The 17,514-nt window shown below is 35.0% G+C and overlaps 1 protein-coding gene across 1 annotated transcript; it reads right to left on the reverse strand.

Moving 5' to 3' along the window:
* Positions 1-10,007: 10,007 nt before the first annotated feature.
* LOC120145825 (V-type proton ATPase subunit B2-like) lies at positions 10,008-14,390 on the reverse strand. The gene is made up of 15 exons (XM_039159549.1): positions 14,238-14,390; positions 13,947-14,018; positions 13,553-13,608; positions 13,361-13,459; positions 13,076-13,135; positions 12,643-12,754; positions 12,333-12,541; positions 11,995-12,126; positions 11,704-11,841; positions 11,264-11,414; positions 11,092-11,174; positions 10,807-10,854; positions 10,652-10,705; positions 10,470-10,553; positions 10,008-10,311 (listed from the first exon to the last, which is right to left on the reverse strand). Exons 2-15 carry the CDS (start codon positions 14,002-14,004, stop codon positions 10,132-10,134), a joined length of 1,464 nt encoding a protein of 487 aa, XP_039015480.1. The 5' UTR covers positions 14,005-14,018; positions 14,238-14,390; the 3' UTR covers positions 10,008-10,131.
* Positions 14,391-17,514: the final 3,124 nt, after the last annotated feature.

Consider the following 17,514-nt stretch of genomic DNA (forward strand, 5'->3'; position numbering starts at 1 on the left):
CATTAATACGAGCATTGGTTGCTTCATTGTTTGCACGCATCTCCTGAAGAATCTCTAATTGTTGAGCTCCCATTGTGGATAAATGAGACTCTATAGAGGAAAAGCGCGAATCCATTGTCGCATAACGGAAATCAAATGTCTCCATAAAGGATTGAAAATATGGAGGCATTTGAGTCGATTGTTGTGCGTGCTCCTCGGGTTGTTCAGGTTCTTCAGCTTCATCGATATCCCTCATTAATTGTTCAAACTCGGGATCTTCGTCAGCTTCGGGTGGAGCTTGTGAAGAACTAGCTCCCGGAGTAGAAGATCGAACCCATGCACCGGTTTCCTTATTTTTGACCCATCCCGCTCTTGTTAAAGAAAGAAGATTGATTTGTTTCTTAAGAGGAAATGAGGCATCTAGACCAACTCGGAGTTCGGCTTTAGAAAAGAGATTACTAAGGATACAACCGTAAACTAGTGAAAAACAGAGTTTCTTATTTGGCACTAAGTTAACGGTTTCAACGATCTCAGCAAAGATAATCTCGGAAAGGTTTATTTTTATATTGTTTTCAAAACAATGCAACCACCAAAGGTCTAAAGCTCTAAGAGTAGAATAACGACCCCCGGATGGTCGAAACCACCAAGTGATCATAAGATGAAGAAAACGCTCATGGAGATCTAAAACACTTGCACTATCATTATGTTTATATCGTGAGCCTAAAACTTGTTTTTCGTTTGATAAACCTTCATTGTCCAAGCCTAAGGCATTGGCTATGTAATCCGGATCAAGATGGAAATATTGACCTAGGAGGTAGGAACGCACTCCTATGGTTTTGGTTTTGTCACGATTTTTGATACAAACGGTATTACAGTAGAAGATATGAACAAGTTGATGATAGACAATGGGTTCAAGTTCGAAAAGTTTATCAAATTTCCATTCGTACAAGATAGGGAGATATTTAAAGTTAATATCAACCATAGTTTGAAGAGATGGGATACGTTCTTCCCTAATCTTATACGAGTCAAAATATTGGTAAAACCAATAACGATAATCTTTAGGACCCGGTTGATTGAAACAAGAATTTTGGATAGTCAAGTTAGGATCAAGATTTGGAATAGGATTTTGAGGAATAGGAGGAGGATTTGGTTGACGACTAGAACGACTAGATGAAGACCTAGGACGTTTACGATTTGACATGGTGAAGGAAATCGGAATAGATAGAATAACCTGCAATTTTAAAACAAATGTATGCAATTCAATTAATCCCAAAACTCAATTGAGTCCTCAATATTTCAAGGTTCTCTAAATCAATCCTAATGGGCAAAGTTTTTGAGAAACTTTTGAAAAATATGGTTTTGAGAAATAATATATGTATAGTTTGCATAATAACAACATAATTTAATCAAAACACAATAATTTGAAAAATAACATTTTTTTTTATTTCGAAAATTTAAAAAATTTTGAAAAATTCTTGTGTTTTTGATGAAATTAGTTGTAACATCTAGTTTCTAATCACTAAATAATCAATGCCCGATCACTATTTCAACCTAGAACTAATTGAAACTAATCATATGTTCAAAAACAATGAAATAGAGAGTTTAGAAAAATTTACCTTGAAAGATGAAGATTGAGGGGATTTAGATGTTGTTTGCACGATTTTAATGATTCCAACATGTTTAGAAGATGATATTTGAAGCGAATTCCGATTAATATCGATGATTTGAGGCAAGAAAGGAGATTTGAGTGTTTGAGGAGGGTGAGAAACGGTTTGAAGAAAATATAAGGGTTTTGGGAATTTTGGGGTGTTCTGCCCGATTTTAACAGAACCCCAGGGGGGTATCGATTCCCCTGCGGGGGGAATCGGTTCCCCTTCAAAGGGGGAATCGGTTCCCTCAGGGGGGGATCGATTCCCTCTGCACCAAAATGCTAAAATCCAATTTTTAAGCACAAAATGCTAAATTAATCTTTTCTAGTGGTATTGGCAACTCATATATCAAAAATTAATTATGTTCAAACAATTAAATTAATCTTTAATTGATTTTTGAACATAAAATTAATTTTCACTAAGAATCACAAACTCCCCCTAACTAATAGCAAGAATGCAATCAAAAATTATTATTATAAGCATTTTTTTTAAGATTTATTAAAAGTGCTAAAATTATTTTAAACACTAAGTGAAGATAGGTTGGTCAAACCTAATTCTCTCCTAAGTGTCCAAAATCTTTCATTGTCTAAGGGTTTTGTAAAGATATCTGCTAATTGGTGCAAAGTATCAACAAATTCTAGAACTACATCTTCCTTAGTGACATGGTCTCTAATGAAGTGATGTCTTATTTCAATGTGCTTAGTTCTAGAGTGTTGGATGGGATTTTTAGTGAGACAAATAGCACTAGTATTGTCACACTTGATAGGAATAGTACCTACTTCAATTCCATAATCAAAAAGTTGTTGTTTCATCCATAAAACTTGTGCACAACAACTACCGGCTGAAATGTATTCCGCTTCAGTGGTAGATAATGCAACACAATTTTGTTTCTTTGAAAACCAAGAAATCAACATATTTCCAAGGAATTGGCAAGTACCGGAGGTGCTTTTCCTATCTAATTTGCATCCTCCATAATCCGCATCAGAAAAAGCATGCAAGCTAAAGCTAGAGTCTCTAGGATACCAAAGTCCTAAACTAGGAGTGTCCTTAAGGTATCTAAAGATTCTCTTAACAGCTAGTAAATGTGATTCCTTAGGACATGATTGAAATCTAGCACATAAGCAAACACTAAACATAATGTCCGGTCTACTTGTAGTTAGATAAAGCAAAGAGCCAATCATTGATCTATATAATTTAACATCTACACATTTACCTCCTTCATCTAAGTCAAGCTTTGTTGAAGAGCTCATTGGAGTGTCATGAGGTTTCCCATTTTCCAGTCCAAACTTCTTGAGCATATCTTTGACGTACTTAGCTTGATTAATGAAGATGCCATCTTTTCTTTGCTTGATTTGGAGTCCCAAGAAAAATGAGAGCTCCCCCATCATGCTCATCTCAAACTCACTTTGCATTAGCTTAGAAAATTCTTGGCAAAGAATATCATTAGTAGAACCAAATATTATATCATCAACATAAATTTGAACTACTAATAAATCTTTACCTTTATGCTTTAAAAACAATATAGTGTCAACCTTCCCTTTTGAAAAACCTTTTTCAATTAAAAAATTTGACAATCTTTCATACCAAGCTCTAGGAGCTTGTTTTAAACCATAAAGAGCTTTTGTCAATTTAAGAACATGATCCGGAAATTTTGAATCTTCAAAACCTGGAGGTTGTTCCACATACACTTCTTCCTTTATAAAACCATTTAAAAATGCACTTTTAACATCCATTTGATATAATTTAAATTCATGAAAACATGCAAATGCTAATAACATTCTAATTGCTTCCATCCTAGCTACGGGAGCGTATGTTTCATCGTAGTCTATGCCCTCTTCTTGAGTATACCCTTGAGCAACAAGTCTAGCCTTGTTTCTCACTATATTACCACTTTCATCAAGCTTATTCCTAAACACCCATCTAGTACCTACAGTAGATTTATTACAAGGCCTTTCAACTAATGTCCATACTTTACTTCTCTCAAATTGATTTAATTCTTCTTGCATAGCCATAATCCAATGTTCATCATTTAATGCTTCTTTAATATTCTTAGGCTCTATGCATGAAATAAATGCAACATAATCACAAATATTTCTAAGAGAAGATCGAGTTGTTACCCCTTTGGATGGATCACCTATAATCTCACCACCCTTGACATAGTTGTACTCTCTTGGATAAGATACTTCCCTTTCTTCAATGGTTGGATTCTCAAGAGGATCATGAGTTTCCTCATTTTTTGTTTCTTCCTTTGATGATGGTTCTCCAACTTTATGTCTAGCGTCATTTGAATTTATAACACCTACATCATCATTCACACAAGAATCCTTCCTCGGAAGGGGATTATCATCAAAAACAACATGTATAGACTCTTCTACAACTAAAGTTCTTTTATTAAATACTCGATAAGCTTTAGAATTTAAGGAATAACCCAGAAAAATTCCTTCATCACTTTTAGCATCAAATTTGCCAAGGTTTCTTTACCGTTGTTTAAAACAAAACATTTACATCCAAAAGGATGAAAATAGCTAATGTTAGGCTTTTTATTTTTGAGAATTTCATATGGAGTTTTCTTTAAAATTGGCCTAATCATTACTCGATTTACAACATAACAAGCAGTACTTGTGGCTTCCGCCCAAAAATATTTTGGCAAATTATTTTCACAAAGCATGGTTCTAGCCATTTCTTCTAAAGTTCGATTTTTCCTCTCAACAACTCCATTTTGTTGAGGGGTTCTAGGTGCTGAAAAATTGTGGCTAATACCATTAGAATTACAAAAATCAATAAATCCAAGATTTTCAAATTCAGTGCCATGATCACTCCTAACACTAGTTATAGAGTAACCTTTTTCATTTTGGATTATTTTTGAAAATGTGATGAACTGTTCTAATGCTTCATCTTTAGTACTTAAAAATAGAACCCAAGTATATCTAGAATAGTCATCTACCAAGACAAATGCATATTGTTTTCCACCCAAGCTAGTAGTCATAGTTGGCCCAAAAAGATCTACATGGATCAATTGTAATACTCTACTAGTTGATACGTCATTAATGGATTTAAAAGAAACGCGCTTTTGTTTTCCTTTAGCACAAGCATCACAGATTTTATCATTATCAAATTTAAGCTTAGGCAACCCTCGAACTAAATCACCTTGAATTAGCCGTTGCAAAACACTCATACTAGCATGTCCTAGTCTCCTATGCCATAACCAACTATCATGTTCATCCTTAGTAACTAGGCACAAATTAGTCATATCAATAGAATCTAAATGCACCATGTAAATGTTTCCTATTCTATGACCAACAAGCATAATCCGATTAGATGCAATGTCAATAACTTTACAACCATTAATTTCAAACAAGACATTGAATCCCTTATCGCATAATTGACTAATACTCAATAGATTATGCTTTAATCCATTCACATATAAAACATTTTTAATTTGTATGGAAGAGGTATTACCTATTGTACCAATACCTTCAATGTGACCTTTTGAATTATCACCAAAAGTCACTTCTCCTCCATTTTTGACGTTAAGCTCTATGAACCGGCTTTTGTCTCCGGTCATGTGTCTTGAGCATCCACTATCAAGGTACCATGAATTTGAATTTGTTTCCCGTGCCTTGTAGCAATGCTCCTTTCCCTACAAACATAGATTAATTTTTGATTTTTGGTACCCAAATTCTTTTGGGTCCATATTCATTAGTTTCCAAAATCCTAGTTCCCTTAGGTATCCATTTGTGTAGGATATCTTTATCTTTAGTAGTAATGAGTCCTTTAGGAACCCATATACTTCTAAAGATTTTACCATTTAAGGTTCGTTGAGGATTTCTATGATTGTAGTTTCTAAAATCTTTTCTAACAAAGTTGGATTTTGAATTTTCTCCTTTTTTTAAAACGTTTTGTTCCAACTTTATCAAAAGAAGTTTTAAGATCATCAATTTTCTTTTGATGATCATCATTGACCTTTGAAAGTAAATTTTGCAAATCTAAATTTTTCTTTTCAAACTCTTCTAGTTTGATTTGCAAATCTTTGATTTTACTTTCAAGATCATTGTTGGTTTTGGATATGAGTTTATTTTCATTTTTCAACTTTGAAACATCATTTTTATATTTTAAAAATAATTTCTCATAATCCGAAGCCAACCCATTATATTCCTCTAATAGCTCATCATAAGATAAATCATCAAAATCAGATGAGTTAGAGGTTACCTTAGAATCTTCCCCAAATGCCATTAAGCACAAGTTTGCTACTTCTTGTTCTTCTTCATCGGAGCCTTCTTCATCGCTCCATGTAGCCACATGAGCCTTGTGCTTATTCTTTGATTGACCCTTCTTCTTCAATTGTGGGCAATCATATTTGACATGCCCTGGCTTTTTGCATTCATAGAAAATGATCGGGTCCTTCTCTTTTGGTTCATCTTTGAGGCCTTCATTTCGTTTGAATTTTCTTCCTCGGTAAGGTCTCATCATTTTTCTGAACCGTTTGGCAAACAATGCCATTTCCTCGTCATCATCATCATCATTAGAATCACTCTCATCTTTTGTGGATTTGAGAGCAACTCCAATGTTTTTCTTCTTCTCCTTCTCCTTTGGTGTCTCTTCAACTTTATCAAGGTCCACCTCATCTTCAAGCATCATCTCATGAGTGAGGAGTGAACCGATAAGTTCTTCAAGAGTTAAGGATGATAGGTCCTTAGACTCGATGATTGCCGTCTTCTTTGATTGCCATGATTTTGGGAGGGAGTAGACTAACTTCATCACAAGCTTTTCATTTGAGATGATCTCTCCATATGATTTGAGACCATTGACAATCGTTGAAAATCTATCCGTCATAGCTTTGATGTCTTCATTTGGTTTCATCCTGAAATTTTCATAGCTATGCGTTAGAATACTAATTTTTGATTTCTTTACCTCATCGGTACCTTCATGTGTGACTTGAAGCTTGTCCCATATTTCTTTGGCGGTTGTACACGATGAAACTCTTCCGTATTCATCTGGTCCAAGATCACAAAAGATAATATGGATGGCTTTGGAGTTGAGCTGGAACATTTTTGTATCTCCTTCACTCCACAACCTTGGATGAGTGATAGGCTTAATGTATCCTTCTTCTACGGCATTCCATGCTCCCATGTCACTTGCTTGAATGAAGTACATCATTCTATTCTTCCAATAGGCGTAGTTAGCTCCATTGAAGAAAGGAGGCTTGTTGACGGGCATCGAATCGAGACCGGAGTCGTAATTTGAAGTGGAGGCCATTGATGACTTGGTAATTGATGTAACTCTTCCCGGATCGAATCAAGAGGCGATTAAACCTTCAAATGAGTTAGGCTCTGATGCCAATTGTTGAGTTAATCGAATGACGAAATTGGCCAAGAGGGGGGTGAATTGGCAATAAAAAATTTGTGGAAGCTTTTGCAGAAAATTGAAAGTAATTGCACAGCGATTTACAGTGGTTCGACTTTCTCAAACAAAGTCTACGTCCACTACCTTAGCTATCCACACTAAGGATTTTCCAACAAATTCACTAATTTGTTCTTTCTTTTGAGGCCAAAGAGATAACCTTACAATTCCCTCAAGAGTATACCCCAACTCTTGAGAACACTCTTTTCTCAAAGAGAAGATTACAAATTTGCAAACTTACAAGAAAACCTCACAAGGTAAGATGTTTGCACAATTCTAGAACAAAGAAAAGAACACTCAAAGATGAATACAATTGAGCACAAAAAGTGTTATTGAAAGCAAAATGAATATTGAATGAAATTAGGCTTGAAATGCTCAAACTTGAGGTTTGATGCTTTCTCTTTGATTCTCTCTTGATTCTAGTTGCTTGGTGTTTCTTGTTATTGATCAATGGCTTCTAAGCTTGCTTAAATACACCTTGGATCACTTCTGAACGTTGGGGATGATTAGAGAAGATATTATAGCCGTTTTAGTGTGAAAACATTTAATAAAACAGCTTGGAGTGTGGGGGGAATCGGTTCCCCCTTGAAGGGAATCGGTTCCTAAGTGTAAAATTCAAATATTTCGACCGTTGTACAAGGGGGGAATCGGTACCCCCTTGGGGGGGATCGGTTCCCTCCGAGCATACTGGAATTCTCGGAGCAAAACTGTTTAGGGGGGAATCGGTTCCTCCTATGGGGGAATCGGTTCCCTCCGAGCATTCTGGAAATCTCGGAGCCAAACCATTCAGGGGGGAATCGGTTCCTCCTATGGGGGGAATCGGTTCCCTCTGAGCAATCTGGAATTTTTTGGCTTTGAATTGGTTCGAAATACTTTGTAAAATTATTTTGAAATTGTTTTATGATTAAAACTTAATTTTACACTTAAGTAAGGATTAAAAATGATTTTTGAAATATTTGGAGTAATGTTTTGATATTCGAATAGTTATATCGAATATACTTAGAAAATCATTTGGAAAATCTTAAAATCCATTTAACTTAATTTGTTATATCGAAATATCAAAACGTTTCAACAATAACAAAAACGTAATGTTAGGTATGATCATAAAATAAAATAATTATATTACCAAAACATGATAAATTGATAGTTTGGATATTAAATGTGTAGTTTACCCAAGTAGGGCAGTAACCAAGCCGAGTCGAGCTCGACTCTCGACTCAAAAACTTGCGAGCCTAAAATTTTAAAGCTCGACTCAAACTCTAAATCATGAACCGAAGCTCGAAAAGAACAAAAATCTTAAACTTAACTCGATTAAAGCCTCAAACTCAAATTCAAACATGAACGTTAAATACATGAAAACTTTATAATGCATTTTTAGAAAAAAAACAACACATAAATGTTAATATTACTAATAATTTTATTTTTATAAAAATAAAATCTTAATATATTATATTTTCGAGCTGCTCACGAATTTTTTGAGTCAAATATCAAGTAGTTTATTTCGAATCGTTAAGAATTTAAATCAATTTTGAGCTTGACTCGAGTTTATTCAAATTGAATCTTTATTAAATTTTAACATAATCGATCCCGTAACTCACGATTTATCTTATCTCGTTTATAGTAGGTAACCAAGAATTAGTAGGCAGAGACGTCTGGATGGGTGGAAACATTTTGTAGTTGTGAGTCACGTGGTGGCACCGTCAAATCTGACGCTTTCCAAACTCCTATGCCCATCCCTTCAGCCTTTCATGCCCAGTCCTGATAATAATTGTTTACTGCTTTCAAGTACCAACATTTTATATACCAAAACTTTATCTGATTTTTATTTTTGGGTAAACTACACCCAATGGTAACTAATATTTTAATAACTATATATGCAACAACAAAACTATTATAATTAATAACTAAATTTGCAAGTTGAATGCACTGATATCTTCATCTGAGAACATTATGACTACGGGAAGAGTGTCACATGCCTGGGAAACAGTCCCTGCAACTCCAGTAATGACCAGCAAACTGATTTTTGTTGAACTGAAACCTGGCCTTCAATTAGTACCCGCAAGAAGAGTTCAACTTGTTCATCTTCCCAATTGTATAAAATCTTAAAGATATACATCAAAACATAGATGACTAGCACAAAATTCGACAAGGCAAGCATATCCTCCATTGAAGGCATGGTTTTAAACATGTGCACTTTCTTGTCGGGCTCCTCAGCTCGATTAACTTTACCTTCGGACATAATCGGAGTTGACAGTTTACGATGGAATCCGGGATGAAAACCCTCCTGTAAACCGCTGCCAGTATTGCCGTTGCCATAGCAACCCGGTAAAACGGAGATAATCAAATGATGTTCACTGGAAAGAAATTTATGCAATGGTAGGCATAAATGAAGTTCCTGCTTCTGCTGTAGGCCAATATGACTGCCAACAAAAAACATAAACATCTCATTCAATTCCCTTTGTCTTGAACAATTGCATTAATCTTTTATGCGTCAATTTCAATTGGATTCTTAAGATATCGGACCATTGAAAGAACTTCCCCCTTGTGTAGGCCATCCATCATCCCTGTAGAAGACACTTTTGACTTCTAAGGCTTTGTCTCAACTCCCCAATGTTCCTCATTTTGCTTTAAATGGACTTTTATTACAAATCACGCAATCACGTCATTAGTCATGAATCTATTGTTTGATTTGGATTAATTTCACTAAATGCCCCCAAAAATGTTTAGATTTTAAATTAATCATTGAACTTCAAAACATTCTAATTGAACTCTTAAAACTATGAGTATCGTATCAATTAAATTCTTCCATCATTAATATTAACTTGAGCATTAAATGTTAATTCCAATTTAATGCCCCCAAACTACGAATATCCTATCAATTAGATCCTTAACGTTTTTAGCAGTGACCTTAAAAGTTTTTTGTCATCGCACTTTTTACCCCTTTTATAGTGTACTTTAATAAACTTGAATGAAACTGTATCTAAAAGACAAAATGAACCATATCTCGTGCATTGCAGTAGCAAAGAAGCCATTCACCAAGACTGAGTTTCAGGGTTGAGGCCTTTAGCAAATGCAAGTGCTTTACCGCCTCGGCTTGTTGCATTCAAGCTTCACGACTGTAGAAAGCGTCAAGCGTCTTTGCAGGAATACGATGGAGAAGTTCACGAGGGAAGATACGAAGCAGAGTCCATGCTAGATCAAGCGACTGGAAGATGTTGCGAGTATCATAAGCACCTTGACTCACGAATTTCCTTTCGAACTTGTCCAGGAATTCCAGATAAAGCTGTAACATTGATAACAAGGAGAATCAAAATTCAATTCTCAACACAGCTTTTCATTTGATATAGCATTCACATGCATGCAAAGATACACATGCATGGTGTCAACTACCCATCCAAAAGCACATGTATGCGCCAAATAGAGATAGAAAGAGGGGCAAACCAGATCCTCAGAAGACAGAGCTTCCTCTCCGACCACAGCTTTCATTGCTTGAACATCTTTTCCGATGGCGTAATTTGCATAGAGCTGAAATCAAGAATGGCAGGGGTTCAGTATGAATATTAATAACACTAATACTTATGCTAGAGGGACCATTGTTTTATTTTAGAACTTCTTAATCATACCTGGTTGGACACATCAGCGTGATCTTTACGAGTCATCCCCTCACCAATAGCACTCTGAACACATACAACAGAAAGAAAAGCTTAGCACAAACTCCTAATTTCTGCAGTTTCTTGCTTCTTAGGCAAGATGAAATAATAATAAGTAATAGTCATACCTTCATTAATCGAGAAAGTGAAGGGAGTACATTAATTGGTGGGTATATCTGTTCAGAAATAAGATAAAAAATCATACATCTTCAATCTTAGAACTGACATTTCATATGCAAATCAAATATATTTGGCAACTTAGAGCTTAATTAGTATGCTCGATTTCTTATTAATTCGACAATGCTGACAATTTGATATGTTCAACAATTTTCCAGTAATATTAAACTGCATATGCTATTGTAGATTCTAAAACTACACACGCAATTAACAATAATGAATATCATGTCAGTCACCTGTCTATTGTAGAGTTGTCTATCAATGTAAATCTGCCCTTCAGTAATATAACCGGTAAGATCAGGTGTAGGATGGGTAATATCTGGTTCACATAAAATAATCAACCAAAGATTATATCAGATACCCAATAAAACTTAAAAGAATGTTGTACAGTGTCATTATGCCTCTTACCATCATTAGGCATGGTCAAAATAGGAATTTGAGTGATAGAACCTTTTCTTCCTTCTATACGCCCTGCTCGTTCATAAATTGTTGCCAGATCAGTATACATATACCCAGGATATCCACGCCTTCCAGGGACTTCTTCACGAGCAGCAGATACCTAGAGGCACATACAAAACATGACGAAAGATACAAGTCTAGCATTGAAATACACTGAATTCTAATGGAGCATCAATTCACAGATTTAAGTAATTCTAAGTCCCTGTCAAGTGGATTACATTCACCTTCTAAAGGTTTTAAGAAAACAATGTCTTTGAGTCTCTAGTTAAAAATATAGGGACGTTCAAAAAAGCACCAAAAGAACACTGTTTGTCAATAAGAAACAATTTGAGACAGAAATTGTGTGCCATATAGATCCTCCCAGCTAAGCAGTTACAAAGCATATGTACCTCACGAAGAGCATCAGCATAAGAACTCATATCTGTCAATATAACCAGAACATGTTTCCCACATTCATAAGCCAAATACTCTGCAGTTGTGAGGGCAATTCGAGGTGTGATAATTCGCTCAATTGTGGGGTCATTTGCCTGTAAACACATTAAACAGTGCAGTTCAGGAGGGAAAAGTAAAGTCATCTTCGGTGGGAAAAAATGAATTCAAAATGACATGAATATATAACTTGAAATAATTTACTGGAGAAGAAAATTGCAGGGAGAATGAGATCAATTAATGGAGATTACCAGGTTCAAGAAAAGGGTTACTCTCTCCATAGATCCATTTTCCTCAAAATCCCTTTTAAAAAATTGAGCAGTCTCCATATTCACCCCCATAGCAGCAAACACGATGGCAAAGTTGTCTTCTTCTTGTTGACCCTAAAAGCCAATCCACAGAATGGGATAATAACAAATTTGAAAGTGAAATAAAAGAAATAAACAGGCATCTAGCTTAAAAAAATGTGTATTGGTTCATTTATGCACCAATAAAATATCATTGACATCCAATAATAAACCATGAACTTCAAGCACGCAGTCATGTCAAACTATAGCAAATACCATAGTAGGCTATATAGTAGACATACATCAAGGAGATTATCAGACTTTTCCAATCGCTTTACGAGACCCGCCTGACGACAGATTTGTGCAGCTATCTCGTTATGAGGAAGACCAGCAGCAGAAAAAAGAGGAATTTTCTGTCCACGAGCAATGGAATTCATGACATCAATTGTTGATATCCCTGTCTGAATCATCTCTTCAGGGTAAGTCCTCTCGCTAGGATTGATAGAACTCCCTGAGAAAGACAAGAGGCATAAATTAACAACAGTAACATAAAACTTACTCATCTGTAAAGTGTGAACGACTAGAATACCAAAGTTTGCCAAATGCACTTACCAGAAATATCTAGATATGCCTCAGGCAAAATAGGAGGGCCATTATCAATGGGTTTCCCAGAGCCGTTAAAAATGCGACCTAGCATATCTGATGAGACAGGCGTTTTCAAGACCTGTAAAAGATACATTAGAAGCGGCTCAACAATCAACAACCATAATAAAATGATTAAACTTTTTTTTAGATAAAAATAATAAAATGATTAAACCGAAAACCTTTACTTTTGTAAAAGGTTTAAAATCATAAACAATGATGATTCAAGAATTTCCCTAATTAGAAACCTCAGCCTCATTCATTCATAACCATAAGACTGTTATGAGACAGCTCCAAGCAAATATCTCACTCAAGAAAGGAAAAACAAAAAAGGTTTAGCATCCTAATTTGAAAGTAATGATAGAATGAAGCCTACAGCACCAAAGAAAATCAGACTTATTACCTCTCCTGTAAATTGCACTGTTGTGTATTTGTTATCAATTCCGGACGTTCCTTCAAAAACCTGTAAATGGAGAACAGACTTAAAGCTATTCTAGAACCAATTCTCACCAAATGCTCTTAGAAATTCTTCTCTCATGAAAACGATGTTATTAAATTTAGTAAATGGTATATGCATGTTTCTATCACTATGCAGTGCTAGACCACATTCTCCGATCCATCAATATGGACTTAAAACAGCAATCATACCTTGGGATCTCTCATACTATAAAAATGCTATGAGAAATACCTGCACAACTGCTTTCTCTCCATCAACTTCCAAGACTTGACCTCGTCGAATTGTTCCATCACCTAAACGAATATTGACAATCTCCTGAAACTTTGGACCCTGAAACATATCAAAATTTCTAAAGTTATATAATCAAACAAATAGCTATTAACACTGAATACAAACTATAAGAACATGAAAAGGCAAACCTACCTTAACTTTGTCAAGAATGACCAATGGTCCAGCAACACCAGACACGGTTCTATACTCTGCAAACAAGAAATCCCCTGATTTAATCTTTACATAATTTTCACACCAACAAAACAACAATAAATTCTCATCAAAGCATCCCACTAACCTCATATCATATCAAAAAAAAAAAAGTAGTAGTTTGATTAAGAAATTAAAGAATTAAATATCCATCTAAGGTCAAGATTGTGTAAATCCATTGAACCATTAAAAACATATTTATGAATTTAACCATATTACGTAACCAATCAACTGAACATTAAAAAACAGAACCACTCCAACATCATAATTTTTTGCGTATTTGATAATAGATCAAAAAATTCGAGATGAGGCAATGAATGTCAAATGAATAATTTACCCATTCCGATCTCCAGATTTCCTTCGTCCATGTCAATGAAATTCTTTTCAGCACCCATCTTCAAGTTTAAAGCTGATTACAAATTTACAAACATAAAGAAGAAGAAGAAATAAAACGAATCAGAAACTTATTTCACTATTCACCACACAGAGACAAACAGTCTTGCAAGCAGATCAAAAGAAACCAGAAATTTCGAAATCGTTATTTCAGATTCAAACACGCAACCATCATTTTTTGGGTGGCTAGTGATTGAATCAGAGGAAAAAGGGTTCGAAAACACTCGATTCTTACCTCGATTATACTGTGGAAAGAGCTAATGAGAGAAATTCGTCCAAAAAAGAGACATATATCAAATTTGAGTTGGACAGGTCCACTGCGCGAACGATAAGAACTGGGTGTTTCTACCGAAAATATTACCCTTGCATCAAATAATTACAGGCACATCTTCGTAATATTACCCCTCTAGAATCCTTTTTGATACGACGGTAATAGAGTACTAATCGTCAGCCACGTCTTTACGGGTTTCTATCCGACGTGATGTCACATAAGGAAAGATATAAATGGTCATCCACATCTTGCTGAAAGTCTTATATGTATTTTATTGGGTACTCATTATTATTCGCGCCCTTTCATTATGCATATTAAATTATTAGTATTCCATTATTGTTCGACCTTGAAAAATCTTTTTAACGATTTCATCTCCTATAAATAATTCTTCTAAATATAAACATCGTCCATCAAAATTATTTATTTATTCTCACTTATATTAATTTCTTATATCAAACTAAGTAGATTTTATTATTATTTTTATAATATAAAATTATTTATATTATATTATATTATATTTATTTTATATTTAATTATTTGAACAAAATTTATTGTACTAATTATTTTGTATTATTTTTGCGGTTGTAAAATTAGAATGCAGGATCATACCTTAAGACATTTTGGTGATACGGTAACAATATGAAATTGTGTTATTTAAATTATTGTGATTTTTTAAATTATTTTAGATTAGTTTATATTTTGATTCATATATTATTTATTTAATTTTTTTTAATAACGTAGGACCTCCCAAGGCCAGTGTAAAGAACCCGATCCTACAAGGCAACTTCCGGAGGGGCTCAAAGAACCCACCACTTTGTCCTCCGCTTTTTTCCAGGATTCTCAGCCAGCGCGGTTCGAACCTAGGACATGAGACCAACTCATAATCCCAAGAGTCCTTGCTTTGCCAATTGGGTCACGCCTGCGGTGGTTATTATTTATTTAATTAGGCGTATTTCAGCTATTGTTTTTGCAGATATAAGACTTTCAATCTTTCAAACTCTCAAAATGACGCGTATTTCAACTATTGTTTACTATGATGAAGAAATTCGGGAAGATGAAAACGACATTGTATTCGCATCAAATCATTCTGTCAGAATATCCTTTAAGAGAAACATCACTCTTGATGAGCTGGTTACTAAAATTTCAAGGAAGGTTTATGTTGGAAGTACTAGAAGACTGCCCTCACTTCAGTACAAATTTCCAACCGCAGTATTTCTGTTAATTTATACAACGTTCGAACTCTCCAACGATGACAATGTTGTTATGATGGTTGATTCTCAGAATCAATATTCAGACGCCGATACATAAATGTATGCGATATTTGTTGAAGTTCATGTGGTTTGTGGTATGTCATTATGCTGCCACTATAGGCTGGCTCAACAAGCTGATCAAGTTGACAACCAAACTCAAGTAATATGTAATGGTTTTAACTCGTTAATGGGAAATCCACATTATTGTGTCATCCCATCAAGTTCAATGAGGAGACATTCATTAACAACTTGTTACAATCTGTACCGAGGTGGCTCCACAAACAATTTGTATGGCAACATCACTTCCAGATCAAGGGGAAGGTATTCATCTGCCAATTTTTTTGACCATAATATGGAGATACCCTCGTCGCAGTAATCTGTGTAGTACCCATTTAACAAGATGCCATCAAGTTCTATGGGGAGGCATTCAACTACGAGCTTCTTCGACCTTAAAGTCGAGATGTCTTCAAGTTCAAGAGGAAGGCATTCAACTACTTGCTTGTTCGAACTAAATGTCGGCATTGTGGAGGAACCCTCATCTGCACTAGAAGAACCTCTTCGTGAGCCAGGTGTGGATGGTGATGAGACTAGACTATTCATTTAGCCAGAATCATTGCAGTTCAACATGGACTCTGATGATGATGATGTAGATAAAGTTCCCACAAATACGGTATACACTGAATCTCCAACACACATGTATGACGCTAACTATGATGCAATATGTGAGCCAAAATTTGCGGATATGCCTAATGTTGTTGACTACGGATTCATCAGTTAATTATGGTGAGTTATATAAAGGAACGGAGTTTCCATCCAAAGAAGAAGCAATGATAGCAATTAAAAATTACAACATTCATAATTTTGTTCAGTCCAGAGTCGATTGTTCCACCACCGAAAAGTATGTCTGCCACTATGTCCAACGTGATAACGAATACAACTGGATGTTTCGTGTATCAAAGAGGAAGAGGAAAAACACTATATGGAACTAACAATATACAACGGTCCTCACGCATGCTATGTTGGAGGGATCAACCAGGATCATCCCAACTTGGACTTCAATATTATCTGTCAAGTCATCATGCCTATGGTCAAAGCAAGCTCCTATATAGCTATAGTGGTGCTACTTTTAGCTATACAGTCGTAATATGGGTACACCGTCTCATACAGGAAAGCATGGAATGTAAAGTAAAATGCCATTAAAAAACTTCACGGTGAGTGAGATGCATCTTACAATGAACTACCAAGTTGGTTTAGGGTATTACGCAGATTGAATCTATAATACCCCAACCCGTACCCGACCCGAATACGAGTCCGAGATGTCACATTGACTTTTAAAAAATGATTTCATTTCAAAATAATTGAGCATTTTAATTTATATTAAGAAAATACGACCATATATGGTTCACTTGTGCTTGTTATAAAATTTTGAGTTCAAAAATACGTATTTATTAACAGTAAAATACTGTATGAATAGTGAATAGTGAATAATGAACAGTGAATAGTACGATGAACAATAGGGGTATCGATTCCCTGTAGCAGGGAATCGGTTCCCCCTAAGATACTGGAAAATTTTGTTCAAACTCGCGGTTACTGTTCATGCTACAGTAACTGCTACAGTAATTTCCGAAAATTACATATTAACCTTTCATCACTATAAAAATTCTCATCTATGCTTCCAAATTTATTTAACAAAATAAATTGAATATTATTAATTACATATACTCATTAAAACATTACAAAACTCATTCGTATGACTTTTCAAAACCGATTAGAACTTATCAGATTTAATCATTTATTTACATGCCAACCACTATCGTTATTACAAAATACACATTATACATTTCTTTTCTGATCTGATCTATGGAAATGAGAAACTGACTTGTCTTGAGTAACTTTTATCAACCGTCATCTTCTCATAACCTACGCGTGAAACAATCACACGCTAAGTCGTTGACTTAGTGAGACAAATAAAATATATAAGAAAACCATAT

This window comes from Hibiscus syriacus, unplaced genomic scaffold (assembly GCF_006381635.1).
Source record: "Hibiscus syriacus cultivar Baekdansim isolate YM2019G1 unplaced genomic scaffold, ASM638163v2 tig00110895_pilon, whole genome shotgun sequence".
In the NCBI taxonomy this organism is placed as follows: Eukaryota; Viridiplantae; Streptophyta; class Magnoliopsida; order Malvales; family Malvaceae; genus Hibiscus; species Hibiscus syriacus.